This window comes from Trachypithecus francoisi, unplaced genomic scaffold (genome assembly GCF_009764315.1).
Source record: "Trachypithecus francoisi isolate TF-2019V2 unplaced genomic scaffold, Tfra_2.0 Contig01440, whole genome shotgun sequence".
Lineage (NCBI taxonomy): Eukaryota > Metazoa > Chordata > Mammalia > Primates > Cercopithecidae > Trachypithecus > Trachypithecus francoisi.
In genome coordinates this window covers 21287145-21303855 of record NW_022681431.1, presented here as the reverse complement: position 1 = coordinate 21303855, position 16711 = coordinate 21287145, and the positions used below count along the sequence as shown (strand labels likewise).

The window sequence follows — 16711 nt, the reverse complement described above, 5'->3', positions numbered from 1 at the left end:
GTTTTACCATGTTGGCCAGGCTGGTCTCGAAGTCCTGACCTCAAGTGATTCACCTGCCTTGGCCTCCCAAAGTGTTGGGATTACAGGCGTGAGCCATACCACGCGTGGCCTCCATTCCTGTTTTTAGGCAAATGAAATACTTTGCTGCATGAGTAGGGTAAAGATAGGATAAATAGAAAAAAATCATATTATGGATCGTATGTTAGTTTGCTATCGCTGCTGTAACAAAATACTGCAGATGGAGTGACTTGCTTCCACAATCAAGATTAGTGTTTTTTTTACAGTTTCAGAGACTGGGAAGTCCAAGATCAAGGTGTCAGCGGATTTTGTCTTCTGAGGCCTCTCTCCTTGGCTTATAGATGGCTGTTTTCTCCCTGTATCTTTACACTGCCTTCTCTCTGTAATTGTGTGTGTCGAAATTTCCCCTTTTTGTAAGGACACCAGTCATACTGGATTAGGGCCCACCTGTTTTAACTCAGTTACCTCTTTGAAGACCTTGTCTCCAAATATTGTCATGTTATAAGGTACTGGGAGTAAGGACTTCAACATATGAATTTTTTGGGGGTATACAATTTAGCCCATAGAAGATTCTATAACATAAATTATTTAATTAATATTAATCTAAACATCAAAATATTATAGTTAGCTACACTTAAGCTAAAACATAGTTCTCTGGAGGAAAACTTAGACATTGTTTTCCATTCACATTTAACTATATTTTGTATAAACTGTCTGTAAATTCTTTGGGTATATATGTATATTTTTTAATTTTACTTTTTAGTTGCATAAATAGTTTAGGAATATATATTGGAGTACTTTAAAGCAAATCCAGGACATAATAGCATTTCACCTGGATATATGTTAATGTAAGTCTCTCACTTTGCAGCTAGGAACATTGAAAAATTTAATGTAACCATATTGCTACTATCACACCCAACAAAATTAACAGTTACTGAATATTCTCTGTATGATAGGCCATGTTAAATTTTCCCAGTTGTCTCAAAAAAAAAAAAAAAAAGAATTTTCATAATGAGTTGGGTTTCTTTTTGAGACAGAGTCTTGCTCTGTTGCCCAGGCTGGAGTACAGGGGCACGTTCTTGGCTCACTGCAACCTCCACCTCCTAGGTTCAAATGATCCTCCTGCCTCATCCTCCCAAGTAGCTGAAATTACAGGTGTGCACCACCACACTCAGCTCATTTTTGTATTTTTAGAAGAGATGAGGTTTCACTATATTGGCCAGGCTGGTCTCGAACTCCTGACCTCAGGTGATCCATCCACCTGGGCCTCCCAAAATACTGGGAGTACAGGTGTGAGCCACCACGTCTGGCCCGAGTTGGTTTGAATTTGGAATAAACAAACCTATACATTGCATTTGGTTGGTGAGTCTCAAGTTTTATGTTTTTGTTTTTTTCACTATTAAAAAGTTTGGCCAGTTATGGTGGCTCACACTTGTAATCTCAGCACTTTGGGAGGCCGAGGTGGGTGGATCATGAGGTCAAGAGATCGAGACCATCCTGGCCAACATGGTAAAACCCCGTCTCTACTAAAAATACAAAAAAATTAGCTGGGCGTGGTGGTGCATGCCTGTAGTCCCAGCTACTCGGGAGGCTGAGGCAGGAGAATCGCTTGAACCTGGGAGGTGGAGGTTGCAGTGAGCCGAGATCATGCCACTGCACTCCAACCTGGTGACAGAGCAAGACTCTGTCTCAGAAAAAAAAAGGCTTTTCTGCCCCACCTTTTATTCCATGTCATGGACTTGTTAAAACTGGGTCATTTGTCCTTTTGACTTTTCTGGAGTGTGGGATTGGCTGATTATGGTTTTATTTAATGTATTCCTTTATTCTGCCATATTTCCTACAACCTGGTAGTGATATCCAAAGGTAATGCCTTTTAAAAAGCTGTTTGGGACAACATGATGAAACCCTGTCTCTACTAAAAATACAAAAAAGTTAGCAAGGCGTGGTGGCTTGCATTTGTAATCCCAGTTACTCGGGAGGCTGAGGCAGGAGAATCACTTGAACCCAGGAAGAGGAGGCTGCAGTAGGCTGAGATCACGCCATTGTACTCTAGCCTGGGCGACAGAGAGAGGGGGACTCTGTCTCAAACCAAAAAAAAAAAAAAAAAAAGTTGTTTGGCAGAAGAAGAATCTTTCCTTAAAAGCATCTTATTATTTGGAAATGAACTTATAACTCACATAGTAGATATTGATTTGAAATGTGGAGTAAATTTTACCTTTAGAAAGCCTATGGCTTTCGGCCGGGCGCGGTGGCTCAAGCCTGTAATCCCAGCACTTTGGGAGGCCGAGACGGGCGGATCACAAGGTCAGGAGATCGAGACCATCCTGGCTAACACGGTGAAACCCCGTCTCTACTGAAAAATACAAAAAACTAGCCGGGCGAGGTGGCGGGCCCCTGTAGTCCCAGCTACTCGGGAGGCTGAGGCAGGAGAATGGCGTAAACCCGGGAGGCGGAGCTTGCAGTGAGCTGAGATCCGGCCACTGCACTCCAGCCCGAGCGACAGAGCGAGACTCCGTCTCAAAAAAAAAGAAAAAAAAAAAGAAAGCCTATGGCTTTCTAAAAGCCTTTCTTTTAAGTGACTGGTTGTACATTTTCAGGGGAAGAAGGTCAGATGAAAAGATAGTTTGTGGCTACAAATCATCTCTCGTGGATCAAACTACTGGGGAGAGCCACATTGTTCCATCATAAAAATGCTGAGAGAGCTATTGGCAACAGGCAGACTTTAGTTTTCGGTGATGGCTCTGCTGTTCTAGTGTTGACTTTGGCATCTCAGGTGATCCATGACTTTTTAAAGCTAATATAATTTCTTACTCCTTCTGGAGTGCTACTTGGCTTTCACTCAGTGTTTTTTTTTTTTTGGCCTTGGATACCTTTGAGAATCTAATGAAAGTCACGGGCCCTCCCCAGGGAGTTTCAGACTCCATGCAATGCATCAATGATCAGTGGCCTTTATCTAACGCCAGGAGCAGCGAGCACATAAAAGAGGTACCACTCTTGGCTGCTAAAAGCAGGACCCGAGGACTGCACAGGGAGTGGCCTCCGTGGCTGACTGGTGGAGCAGTTAACACAGAGAAATGTAAATGTGCCTTACTTTAACTGCTTTATTTGTTTCATGGTCTGACTGCTAAACTTTCAGTTACATATGGAGCAGATCAACGCTTTCTCCAGTATATTTCTATAATTAGTGCCATATCAATTATCATATTAATATCAAATCTTGTTTTTTTTTCAGGATGGAGCCTCCCTTTGTTGCTCAGGCTGCAGTACAGTGGTGCAATCATACCGCACTGCAGCCTTGAACTCCTGGACTCAAGTGATCCTCTGGTCTCAGCCTTCTGAGTAACAGGGGCTATAGGTGCAAGCCACTGTGCTCAGCACAATACCAAATCTTAAAATCTGATGAAAAGGCAGCACTTCTGGAGTTTCTGCTACACTCACCTTGCCCTCCAGATGACTGTTACTGATGTCCAGGCTGTCCAGTGACCCAGACTTAGACTATCCTGGAATAAATTTTAAAATGTGGTTGTAAGTGGGAGTGAGTGGAATAGACTCTAGGGAATTTTGACATTAGGTATTATTTCACCATCTCAATGCTCTAGTGAGTATTACTAGAAACATAAAACCCATGTTATGAATACTTTAATTGTAATAAAAAAGAAACCGGTTGGTAATTTATAACTCATTTTCCCTAGAGTACATTCTTTAGTAGTAGTCAGGTAATTATCCTGTCATAGGTTTCATTAAGAGGCAAAACTGTCCGGGAACGGTGGCTCAAGCCTGTAATCCTAGCACTTTGGGAGGCTGAGGCAGGCAGATCACGAGGTCAGGAGGTTGAGGCCAGCCTGGCCAACATAATGAAAACCCGTCTCTACTAAAAATACAAAAAGTTACCCGGGTGTGGTGGCTGGCACCTGTAATCCCAGCTACTTGGGAGGCTGAGGCAGGAGAACAGCTTGAACCTGGGAGGCAGAGGTTGCAACGAGCTGAGATCGTGCCGCTGCACTCCAGCCCAGGTTTTTTTTTGAGATTCCGTCTCAAAAAAAAAAAAAAAAAAAAAAAAAAAGAGGCAAAACTATTTCTGGATATCCTATAGACTTTTGAAATGAAGGGGAAATGTATTTGTTGTTAAGTGTTTAGTAGAATCGTTGGCCATTCTTGTTGGTTGATATTTGGAGGCTGTGTCCACTCCCTGATCCCTGAAACCTGTGAATATGTTACTTTAGGTGGCAAAAGGGACTTTGCAGATGGGATCAATGTGACCCACTTTGAGGTGGGGGGATTATTCCAAATTATTCATGTGGGCCCCATGTAATCACATGAGTTCTTAAAGATGGAGAGCCTTTCCTGACATGGTCAGAGAGAAGAGGTGACATTAGAAGAGTCAGAGAGATGCAGTGTTGCTGGCTTTGAAGAGGAGGAAGGAGGCCATGAGTCAAGAATGGTGCTGGCTCTAAAAGAAAAGCAAGAAAGAGACTTCTCTCCTAGAGTCTTCAGGGAGGAATGCAGCCCTGCTGATCCCTGGGTCTCAGCCCAGTGAGACCCATTGCAGACTTCTGACTTCAGAACTGTGCAGTAACAAATTTGTGATTGATTGATTGATTGGTTTTTGAGACAAGGTCTTGCTCTGTTGCCCAGGCTGGAGTGCAATGGTGCAATCATAGTTCACTACAACCTCTAACCTCTGGGCTCAAGCAGTCCTCCTGCCTCAGCCTCCTGAGTATCTGGGACTACAGGCATGCATCACCATGCCCGGCCGATTTTTTTTTTTTTTTCTTTTTTTTGACATGGAGCTTTGCTCTGTTGCTGAGGCTTGAGTGCAGTGGTGTGATTTTGGCTCACTGCAACCTCTGCCTCTCGAGTTCAAGTGATTTGATTCTCCTGACTCAGCCTCCTGGGTAGCTGGGATTACAGGCGTGCACTGCCACCACGCCTGACTGATTTTTGTACTTTTTTTTTTTTGAGACCGAGTCTCGCTGTGTCGCCCAGGCTGGAGTGCAGTCGTCGGATCTCAGCTCACTGCAAGCTCCACCTCCCAGGTTTACGCCATTCTCTTGCCTCAGCCTCCCGAGTAGCTGGGACTACAGGCACCCCCCACCTCACCCAGCTAGTTTTTTTTTTTTGTAGTTTTTAGTCGAGTCGGGGTTTCACCATGTTGGCCAGGCTGGTCTCAATCTCCTGGCCTCAAGTGATCCTCCCACCTTGCCCTCCTCCGATGTGCTGAGATTACAAGTGTAAGCCAGAGCACCTAGCTTTAATTTGTGTTGTTTTAAATTACTGTTCGTGGTAATTTGTTACAGTAGCAATTGAAAATGAGTCAGGGGCTAAATCATCAAGATAAATGAGAGATGTGCAAAAGGGAACCAAACAGTTTGACTCTGGTAATAATTGTCTTCTCTTTTAGGTCATGGTTGAGCTGGGGAAGTTTGAGAGGAAGGAGTTTAAAAGTTCTAGTTTGCAAGATGGACATACAAAAATGGAGGAAGCACCTACACACCTTAATTCATTTCTTAAGAAAGAAGGATTAACTTTCCACAGGAAAAGAAAATGGGAATTGGACAACTACCCCGTTATGCTCTGGTGGTCCCCGCTGACGGGGGAAACTGGGAGGTTAGGCCAATGTGGAGCAGATGCTTGTTTCTTCACCATCAACCGGACCTACCTGCGTCATCACATGACCAAAGCATTCCTCTTCTATGGTAAGCAGGGCTTTCGCCTTTCTCCCTTTGTTTGCTGTGGTCTTACTCCAAAGCTGAGTTACAGCTTACCACTGAAAAGTGATGGTGGAGCTCCCCTTGAAAACACTTTGACACCCCTGATTTCCTTTGCATTTGCTCTGTGGAAGACCTGAGCATTTAGCAGATACAAAAAAGAAACAAGCCTGGCCGGGCGTGGTGGCTTCTAAATTCTCTAACACGTTTATCTCTGAAGGGTTGCATAAGGGATTATGATCTTCTAGTTGTGCGTTAAGATGAAGCAAAGTTAAAAGTTGAGTTTAATTTCCCAAATTTTAACAGAAGCGTCTAGAAAGATTTCCATTACATACACACACAAAAATAGATAATATAATGAGCATTTATGTACCTATCACATAGCTTAAGGCATAAAATATTACATGTATAATTGAAAATCTATATGGCCCCTCCCTGACCGATCCCATTTCCCTCCCTGATACTCGAGGGAATCATGATATATGTGTGTGTGTTTGTGTAACAATATATGTTATTTAGACAAATAGGAATTATATATACATGTGTGTTAAAGTTTTTTAAATGTTGAAAACTTTTAAAAAAGTTTTTAAATGTTGAAAACTTTTAAAACAGTTTTTTAAATGTTGAAAACTTTTAAAACAGTTTTTTAAATGTTGAAAACTTTTAAAACAGTTTTTTAAATGTTGAAAACTTTTAAGAAAGTTTTTTAAATGTTGAAGTGTTTTAAATGTTGACTGTGGTACAACCACTTTAGATACTGGTTTGGCAATGTCTAGTACATGTGAATTCATACTTAATAATTCCACTATTAAATTTATAACCGCATGAAATCTCACATATATACATGGATTGTTCATTATAGCATTGTTCATCATAAGTAAAGCTTTTAAAGTAATTGAAATGTCCAATAACAGAAAAACGATTACATGAAGTATAATATATAAATTCAGTGCAATACTATGCAATGATGAAAATGAACTAGAGCTGTGAGCATGAAAATTTGATAAACCTCAAAACTAAGTTACAGATAGGAAGTTACATATAACACTACTCTGCTTTATGTTATTGTTAGAAATCTGTAGTAGAATTTTTTTTTTTTTTTGAGATGGAGTCTCACTCTGTCGCCCAAGCTGGAGTACACTGGCACGGTCTTGGCTCACTGCAACCTCCACCTCCCGGGTTTAAGCGATTCTCCTGCCTCAGCCTCCTAAGTAGCTGGGCCTACAGGTGCCCACCACCACACCTGGCTAATTTCTATGTTTTTAGTAGAGACAGAGTTTCACCATATTGGCTAGGCTAGACTCAAACTCCTGACCTTGTGATCCACCTGCCTCTGCCTCCCAAAGTGCTGGGATTATAGGCATGAGCCACTGCACCCGGCCATCTGTAGTAGAAATTCATTTAAGAATATCTGATGCTACTCCAGGGAAAACAACAAGTTGTACACACATATACATACATAAACACATGCATACACATATACATATATATACACATACATACACACACATATGTACACACACATATACATATATACGTGCATATATACACACATATATACTGATATGGTTTGGCTGTGTCCCTACCCAAAATCTCATCTTGAATTGTAATCCCCATAATCCCCACGTGTCAAGGGCAGGACCAGGTGGGGGTAACTGGATCATGGGGCAGTTCCCCCATGCTGTTTTCATGACAGTGAGTGAGCCTTATGAGATCTGATGGTTTTATAAGCATCTGGCATTTCCCCTGCTGGCACTCACTCCATCCTGCCACCCTGTGAAGAAAGTGCCTGTTTCTCCTTTGCCTTCTACCATGATTGTAAATTTCCTGAGGTCTCCCAAGCAATGCAGAACTGTGAGTAAATTAAACCTCTTTCCTTTATAAATTATCCAGTCTCGGGTATTTCTTTATAGCAGTAAGAGAATGGACTAATACAGTATACATACATATATGTTCATATACACACATATACACATATACACACATATACACATATACATATACATATGTGCACATGCATACACATGTACACACACATATATACACATGTACACATTTATGCATACACACACGGGCATATACATATGTACACACATATACGTCTACATAATGCATATATGCATATACACACATATACACATGCACATATATACATATATACACACACATACATGTACACATGTATATAAATACATACACTTAGATACATACACACACTGTAATTTATGTATATATATATACAGATTGAACATCCTAAATCTGAAAATTTTGAAATCTGAAATGCCCCCAAATCCAAAACTTTTTGAGCACCAACATGATGTTCAAAGAAAGTGCTTACTGGAATATTTTGGATTTCAGAATTTCATATTTGGGATTCTCAATGGTATAATTCAAGTGTTCCAAATTTTAAAAAATCCAAAATCTGGAAAACTCCTGGTCCCAAGCATTTCTGTTAAGGGATACTCAATCTGTATGTATGTACATATATGTGTACACACACACACACACACACATTTTTTGTGTATAATGTACTTCTTTGCTTCTCTCTCCCTTTTCTGGAAGCATATAGAATCTTCTCTTTTTCACCAGTTTGGAAATTTAGTAATAACTGCTTTGGTGTGAGTCTGTATCCTTTTACTGAAGTGGGAATGTAAATGCCTGGTTTCCAGGAAGCCTGCAAAACAGTATTTAACTTGGTGACTCTTCCGGGACTCACAGATCTGCAGAGTCATGCACTTAATTTTGTCAGCACACTTAAGAGTTGGTTTTTCTGTCTAGGATGGACTTATCTCCAACCAAGTTCTAAGGAGACTTCTGGTTGGACCTTCCATACCTCAGATCCTGTGTTACTCTCCAGTGCCTAAAACTATCAGTGACTCTCATGGAGAACTGAATCTATGCTGTTTATTACCTTGGCACTCAAGGCTCTGTGTAATCTGACTCCAACCTACCTTCCAAGCTTAACCCCTCTGATTCTACCAACTAAACACCTTGTGTTCAAAAGTCAAACTGGAATATTCCCCATTTTAGGCATAAGCCACAAATATTCCTAACAGCACCATCGTTCATTCAGTTCTATGTCCTAGATTGTATTTGTATTTGTCCTGTCAGAATAATCTACTGAATACCTTCTATTTCTTTGGCAATATAGATGAATAATATAGTTTCTGATGTCAAAGATCATTATCTTGAGAAAAAGATATGACCCAACTGTAATACAGGGACAAATGGTATAAGTACCATGAGAGAAAAGCCAACAAGTCTTTGTGGGGTTTCAAAGACAGGAGAGAGCACCTACTATTGGAGGGATCAAGAAAGGCTTCATAGGCCGGGCACTGTGGCGCACGCCTGTAATCCCAGCACTTTGTGAGGCGGAGGCAGGTGGATCACCTGAAGTCAGGAGTTTAAGACCAGCCTGTCCGACATGGTGAAACCCCGTCTCTACTGAAAATACAAAAATTAGCTGGGTGTGGTGGTACGTGCCTGTAATCCCAGCTACTTGGGAGGCTGAGGCAGGAGAATCACTTGAACCTGGTAGGCAGAGGTTGCAGTGAGCCAAGATTGTGCCACTGCACTCCAGCCTGTGCGGCAGAGTGAGACCTTGTCTCAAAAAAAAAAAAAAAAAAAGGCTTCGTAAGCCCTTCTTTATAAAGTAAGAAATTTGAAGTGGGCCTTGAAGGATATTGGGATTGGATAACATTGAGATTGGAGGATATTTCAATATGAAGAACAGCATGAATGGAGGCATGGAGGAAAACAATTATGAATAATATCTGAGGTACAGCAAGCAGAGTGGTTGGCTGTAGCTTAGTTCTGGGTAAGAGAAAAATAAAGATTGAAGGACATATTGGGACCAGAGCTTGGAGAACCTTCAAGGTTGGCTTAAGATTTTTCCATCACATCATAGGATGGTGTTGAGGAGTCAGTCACTGGAGTTAAAACCACCTTTTAAAAGTCAACTCAGGGCCGGGCGCGGTGGCTCAAGCCTGTAATCCCAGCACTTTGGGAGGCCGAGACGGGCGGATCACAAGGTCAGGAGATCGAGATCATCCTGGCTAACATGGTGAAACCCCGTCTCTACTAAAAATACAAAAAAAAAGAACTAGCCGGGCGAGGTGGCGGGCGCCTGTAGTCCCAGCTACTCGGGAGGCTGAGGCAGGAGAATGGCGTAAACCCGGGAGGCGGAGCTTGCAGTGAGCTGAGATCTGGCCACTGCACTCCAGTCCGGGCGACAGAGCGAGACTCCGCCTCAAAAAAAAAAAAAAAGTCAACTCAGGCCATTTGCAGTGGCTCACACCTGTAATCCCAGCACTTTGGGAGGCTGGGGCGGGCGAATCACCTGAGGTCAGGAGTTCAAGACCAGCCTGGTTAACATGGTGAAACCCCACTTCTACTAAAAATACAAAAATTAGCCAGGTGTGGTGGTATGTGCCTGTAATCCCAGCTACTCGATAGGCTGAGGCACAGGAATCGCTTAAACCTGGGAGGAGAAAGTTTCAGTGAGCCGAGATCACGTCACTGCACTCCAGCCTGGGTGACAGAGGAAGACTCTGTCTCAAAAAAAAAAAAAAAAATCAACTCGGATATAACACCTACAAACCATTCCTGATTCCTCTCCGTCAGATGAATCCTTTCTTCTCTCAATGCCCACAGAGCATTTTATATCTCCTTTATGTCATTTAATTGAGTATCTACTATATATCAGGCACAGTGCCAATCATGAGGAATACAGAAGATAAATAAGGTAGCTATGGTGTTTGGTCTTGTACTATGTGACCGTCTCTTCCCTAGTGCAGTGTAGAGTTCACAATAGAGCAACATCAATTCATCTTTGTTCCTCCTCCCACCCACTGTATGTAGCGTACAGCTTTGTACACAGTAGGTGCTCAGAAAATATTCTTAGAGACTTACTTTTTTTTAAGATGGAGTCTCACTCTGTCACCCAGGCTGGAGTACAGTGACATGATCTCAGCTCACTGAAACCTCCGCCTCCCAGATTCAGGCGATTCTCCTGCCTAAGCCTCCTGAGTAGCTGGGATTATAGGAGTGTGATACCATGCCTGGCTAATTTTTGTGTTTTTAGAAGAGACAGGGTTTCACCATGTTGGCCAGACTGGTCGTGAACTCCTGACCTCAAGTGATCCACCTGCCTCGGCCTCCCAAAGTGCCGGGATTACATGTGTGAGCCACCATGCCCTGCCAAGAGTTAGAGTCTTTATAAATAGAGAGACCCATTCTAAACCCGAGAGTCTACCTTCTTTTTTGTAAAGGTGAGAGACTGAGGCTCAGGACTATTAGGGATGTGCCAAGATTGCAGTGGTTAGTACCACTGCAGTACCCCAGTGGAGAACCAAGGCGTACTGACTCCTGACTGTGTGCTCCTTCACCTAGACCATATTGTTTTTTGTTTGTTTTGGAGACAGAATCTCACTCTTGCCCAGGCTGGAGTGCAGTGGCATGATCATAGCTCACTCCATCCTCCAACTCTTGGGCTCAAATATTGGCTTAAGACTTTCCATTACATCATAGGATGGTGTTGAGGAATCACTGGAGTTAGAATAACCTTTTGAAGGACAAAAGGCTATTCCCTTTTGTCCTGCCTCAGCTTCCCAAGTAGCTGGGACTACAGATGCTTGCTGTCATACCTGGCTAATTTTAATTTTTTTTTTTTTTTTGCTGAGATGGGGGTCTTACAATGTTGTCCAGGCTGGTCTTGACCTCCTGGGCTCAAGCAGTCTCTCTGCCTCGCCCTCCCAAAGTATTGGGATTACAGGTGTGAGCCGCTACGCCTGGCCTAGACCATATTTGAATGGACACTCATGACTATAATTAAACCTGAATATTTGGGTCTTGGAATTGCCTAAGGTGCCTGGTTTTTAACAAACAGAATTAGAAATTCAATTTATTTATAAGGTCTGTTGAGCAAAACAGAATGAAGACAACATACTTTTCTGTCTGAGTGTTCCAAATCCTAATTAAGTAGGTCAATTAAAACTGAGAATGGGATTCTGGGGCAGCAGGATTGAAAAAGAAAATGCTGAAAAAATGGTGGAAGTATCAAAAGCTGACCTAATTAAGGGTAAAGGAAACTCACAGGATTATGTGGCCTGGAAGCTTTTGCAAACATTTTACATTTTAAATTTTGTTTGTTACCTTTGTAACCTCCTTGTTTTTCCTTCTTCCTAGAGATGAATCATTTTCTGAATATAAACATGTTTCTGGAGGTATTAGTTAAAGACTTGAAGCAGTGAAATATGCGAATACTGTTGTCTGGTTTGAGTCTTTGAGAAATGCAAGGATTTAGCTACATTAACAAATCTCTAGCCACCCGTGAAGGATTTTTTTTTAGACTAGTTTATAGAAGTGAGGAGGAAAAGAATAAAAAGCTTTTTTTTTTTTTTTCGTTTGAGATGGAATCTCGCTCTGTCACCCAGGCTGGAGTGCAGTGGCATGATCTGGGCTCACTGCAACCTCTGCCTCCCAGGTTCAAGTGATTCTCCTGCCTCAGCTTCCCAAGTAGCTGGGATTACTGGTGCCCGCTACCACACCCAACTGATTATTTTGTATTTTTAGTAGAGTTGGGGCTTCTCCATGTTGGCCAGGCTGGTCTTGAACTCCTGACCTCAGGTGATCTACCCACCTTGGCCTCCCAAAATGTTGGGATTACAGGCATGAGCCACTGTGCCTGGCTGAGGAAAGTTTTTAGAAAGACATTGTGGATACAAGAGGAAAAGTATGGAGAGGCTGTGTCACAGGCTGTCATGCACTTTGGAGCTGGAATCACTATTGTAGTCCTCTGTGACTCGATGTGGTAGAGAGTGGGTGTTCTGGTTGAAAAGGTCTCCCGAGTGGTGAAGTATCTCTACATACACCATCTATGGATGATGAATTCCCAGAGACTTGTAATGAAATGCATTTAGAACAACTGAGAGCAGACCTGGTCGATGCTTCCTTTGTTTCAGAGCATGCTTCGGGATTTCTCAGTGCCTTCATGTGATCATATATAATTAAAAAGAGAGGCATGCCCGGGAGGGAGCCTGACTGTTCAGACAGAGCCTCTCGAGAGTCAGACCTCTGCTGCAGTCCTCATTCTTCAATGTCTAGTCAGTTTTTTCAGTTCACCAAGAATCAGTAAAAGTTTAATGAACTGAATGGCATTGACCTACATAGGAGATTCATGCTTATAATAAAAAACCAATTTGTTGGTGTCTTTTCATGGGAAAAGGAGTACTGATGTTTATTGTTCAGGGTACCTAGTCCTGATGATCAGGTTAGACAGAGAATGGCATTAGAATCATGAGGTTGCTTACTGAGCTTAGAACTATAGTAAACACTTGAGCAATGGACCATCCAAGGAATGAGAAAGCCTCATTAGCTTCCTTTGTCCCTTACAAAGGAGCAGTAATAATGATCACTGTCATTAATTGGTACCTACTCTGTGCCAGGCACCAAAGGGACACTCTCCAAGTATTCTTTCTTTCTTTTTTTTTTTTTTTTTTTGAGACAGGATCTTGCCTTGTCACCCAGGCTGAAGTGCAGCGGCGTGATACCGGCTCATTGCAACTGCTACCTCCTGAGTTTGAGTGATTCTCGTGCCTCAGCCTCCCCAGTAGCTGGGACTACAGGCGTGCACCACCACACCTGGCTAATTTTTGTATTTTTAATAGAGACAGGTTTCACCATGCCGGCCTGGCTGGTCTCTAATTCCTGACTTCAAGTCATCCACCCACCTTGGCCTCCCAAAGTGCTGGGATTACAGGTGTGAGCTACCGCACCTGGCCACCAGTTGTATCTTTTTGCATTCCCCAGCTCAGACCCCTTCCCTGCTGGAAGGCTGCTGTGTACCCTTTGCTCTGCTCTATACCCTTTCCTGGTTCCTCTTCTCCCTCCCTCTCCATCTGCTTTCTGGAGCCTGTCAGAGTTGCAGTGAGGACAGGGAGGAGAATGAAGGAGACAGGACATTTCTTAATTGGCTGGGTGGCTTTATGTCCTCTGAACCTAGCAGGTGGTTGGAGCTGGTGTCTTTGGGTGGGTCTGGCAGGTGATGCAAGTGAACTTTTTTTGTCTGGGGTGGTTTCCTGGCGTTTGAAATTTCCTTGCTGGACTTGTTGCTTTTATAGTTTCTTTTCCTAGGAAGCTGCATCGCTGCTCTGGGTAGTCATATGGGACAGCTTCCCAGCAGCTGGCATTTTGCAGACCACAGCCAGCCTCTTTCTGCAGAGCTCTCTGGTCTCGATCTCCTCATGGTTACTTTGGAATCTTGATATCTGTCCTTTTAGTTCCATCTCAACGTTCAGTTCTAGAATGTCTCTTTGGAGGGTCACCATTTGCCAGGCCCCTTCTGTGTTGGAGAAGCACAAAAAAGGAACAAGTACAGTCCAACATGATTATGTCACCGTGGATGGGATAGTAACTTTGATAGATTTCCTTATACCGCCACCCCTGGTCATCTTGTACTGGGTATCTCCTCAGACTTCATGAGTGACATATCTATGACCCATTCTCTGGCGTGGAGATTTCAGCTCATCTCATCCATTTCATGTTGATTCTTACTCGTTTTTTTTCTCCAGAAGTTAGCTTTATTTTGGAAACTGTGCATTGAATGCAGATAGTAGGTAATTGTCATTTATAGTGTGCCAGATTTAAGACTTTTTTGGGAAGTGGCAAAGAAATGGGCTTAATTAGAGTGTTTGGCAGTAACAAAGTTGGACACACAAATGAAGGTCATGCATGGCTAGGCACAATGGCTCACACCTATAGTCCCAGCACTTTGGGAGGCCAAGGCAGGCATATTGCTTGAGCTCAGGAGTTTGAGACCAGCCTGGACAATATGGCAAAACCCAGGCTATACAGAAAATACAAAAATTAGCCGGGCATGGTGGCTCATGCCTATAGTTCCAGCTACTCTGGAGGCTGCAGTGGGAGGATTGCTTAAGCCTGGGAGGTGGAAGTTGCAGTGAGTTGGAATTGCACTACTGCACCCTAGCCTGGGCAACAGAGTGAGAACCTATCTCAAAAAAAAAAAAAAAAAAAGATGAAGGTCATAATTGAACAACAGATTTTATGTGTATCTGCTCCAATTAGATACTTTGTTTAAAATAGACATTCCATTTTTATTTAAATAAATATAATAATAATTTTTTTGGGGATGGAGTCTCACTCTGTCATCCAGGCTGGAGTACAGTGGCGCGATCTCAGCTCACTACAACCTCTGCCTCCTGGGTTCAAGCGATTCTCCTGCCTCAACCTCCTGAGTAGCTGGGATTACAGGCACATGCCACCACTCCTGGCTAGTTTTTGTATTTTTAGTAGAGACATGGTTTCCCCATGTTGAGCAGGCTGGTCTCAAACTCCTGACCTCAGGTGATCCACCCGCCTTTGGCCTCCCAAAGTGCTGGGATTACAGGTGTGAGCCACTGTGCCCTGCCCAAATAATTATTTTTATAGTATTTGACATAAAGTAATCCAGCCCGGGAGCTCTCTCAGGCTTCTCGAGTGACCCCCACCTCATTCAAGTCCCTAGTCCTTATGGTAGCCTGCAAGCCCGCCCGTTCTACCCAAACTTCTCCCTTACCATCCTCCTTGTTCCTCCTCCCCATGCTGCTCTGCTCACAGCCCTCAGACGTGGAAGCATTTTCCAGCCCCAGAGCCTTTCACTTGCCGTTGCTCCACCTGGGATGCATTTCTGGCTTACTCCTTTACACTGGTCAGATCTGTGCCCAGACGACATTTTCTCAGGGAGGTCTCATTCCTCTCCTTCTCTCTGACATAGTGCTCCCCTCCCTAACCACTCTGAGGACATAAACCCTTGCTGTGTTTTCTTTCTTCATAACCCTTATCGCTCCCTGAAGTTCTCTTACTCATTTGGTGACTGGTTTATCAGCCGTAGGAAGAACAGGGACTTTGCTTTGTTCATTGCTGTAGCCCGACTGCTTAGAACAGTGCCTGGCATATGGCTGGCCTCAGTAGACGTTGTTTTTCTTTAAAAAAAAAAAAAAAAAAAGCTTGTAAAAACGAGGTCTCAATGTGTTGCCAAGGCTGGTCTCAAACTCCTGGCCTGAAGTACTCCTCCTGCCTCAACCTCCCAAAGCATTGGGATTACAGGCATGAGTCCCCATGCCTGGCCAGTAGACATTGTTGAATAAATGATTTCATGCATGAAACCAGCCTGATCCTAGGCCTGATGTAGTGGCTCATGCCTGTAATCCCAGCATTTTGGGAGGCTGAGGAGGGTGGATCACTTGAGGTCAGGAGTTCGAGACCAGCCTGGCCAAGATGGCAAAACTCCATCTCTACTAAAAATACAAAACATTTAGCCAGGCGTGGTGGCGGGCATCTGTAGTCCCAGCTGCTCAGGAAGCTGAGGCGCAAGAATTGCTTGAACCCGGGAGGCAGAGGTTGCAGCGAGCCAAGATCATGCCACTGCACTCCAGCCTGGGTGACAGAGCCAGACTCTGTCTCAAAAAAAATAAATAAAACAAAGCTGAGAAATCAAAACATAGCATATTAAGCATGTTATTTAGATATTTTTGAAGTATGAATATAGATGAAACACCTGAAAGTGTCGGAGCGATGAGCTCTGGCATGTGAGAATCGGGGGTGGGGATGAGGCGGGACACTGCTGTCTTATGTTATAGGTCTGAAAAAATGATTTCACTTTAAAACTCTGCGCAGGTATTCATTTGATATAAGTTAGAATTTAACTAACAGACGTTTTGTCTCAGGAGATAGTTACACAGAAAGGTGGTAAAAAATTATTAATAAATTATGCAATTCCTAGGCTTCTTTGTTCCACAAAATAACTTTTGGGAAATTTTAATTATGTAAAAGACGTTAATTCTTTCTTTCTTTCCTTTTTCACTTGTAGGGTCTGGCTCAGTCACCTAAGCTGCAGTGCAGTGGTGCGATCTTGGCTCATTGCACCTTCTGCCTCTCAGGCTCAGCTGATCGCCCCACCTCAGCCTCCTGTGTAGCTGGGACTACAG

General features: G+C 43.1%; 1 protein-coding gene across 4 annotated transcripts in view; it reads left to right on the top strand.

Annotated features, from left to right (window-relative positions):
* FUT10 (fucosyltransferase 10) overlaps positions 1-16711 on the top strand; it is a 121015-nt gene that overhangs the window by 16139 nt on the left and 88165 nt on the right. For all 4 annotated transcript variants that reach the window (XM_033230677.1, XM_033230662.1, XM_033230671.1 and 1 more), the window contains one exon: positions 5420-5714. In XM_033230677.1, the coding sequence (XP_033086568.1) occupies positions 5420-5714 (295 nt within the window). The remainder of the gene's footprint in view (positions 1-5419; positions 5715-16711) is intronic.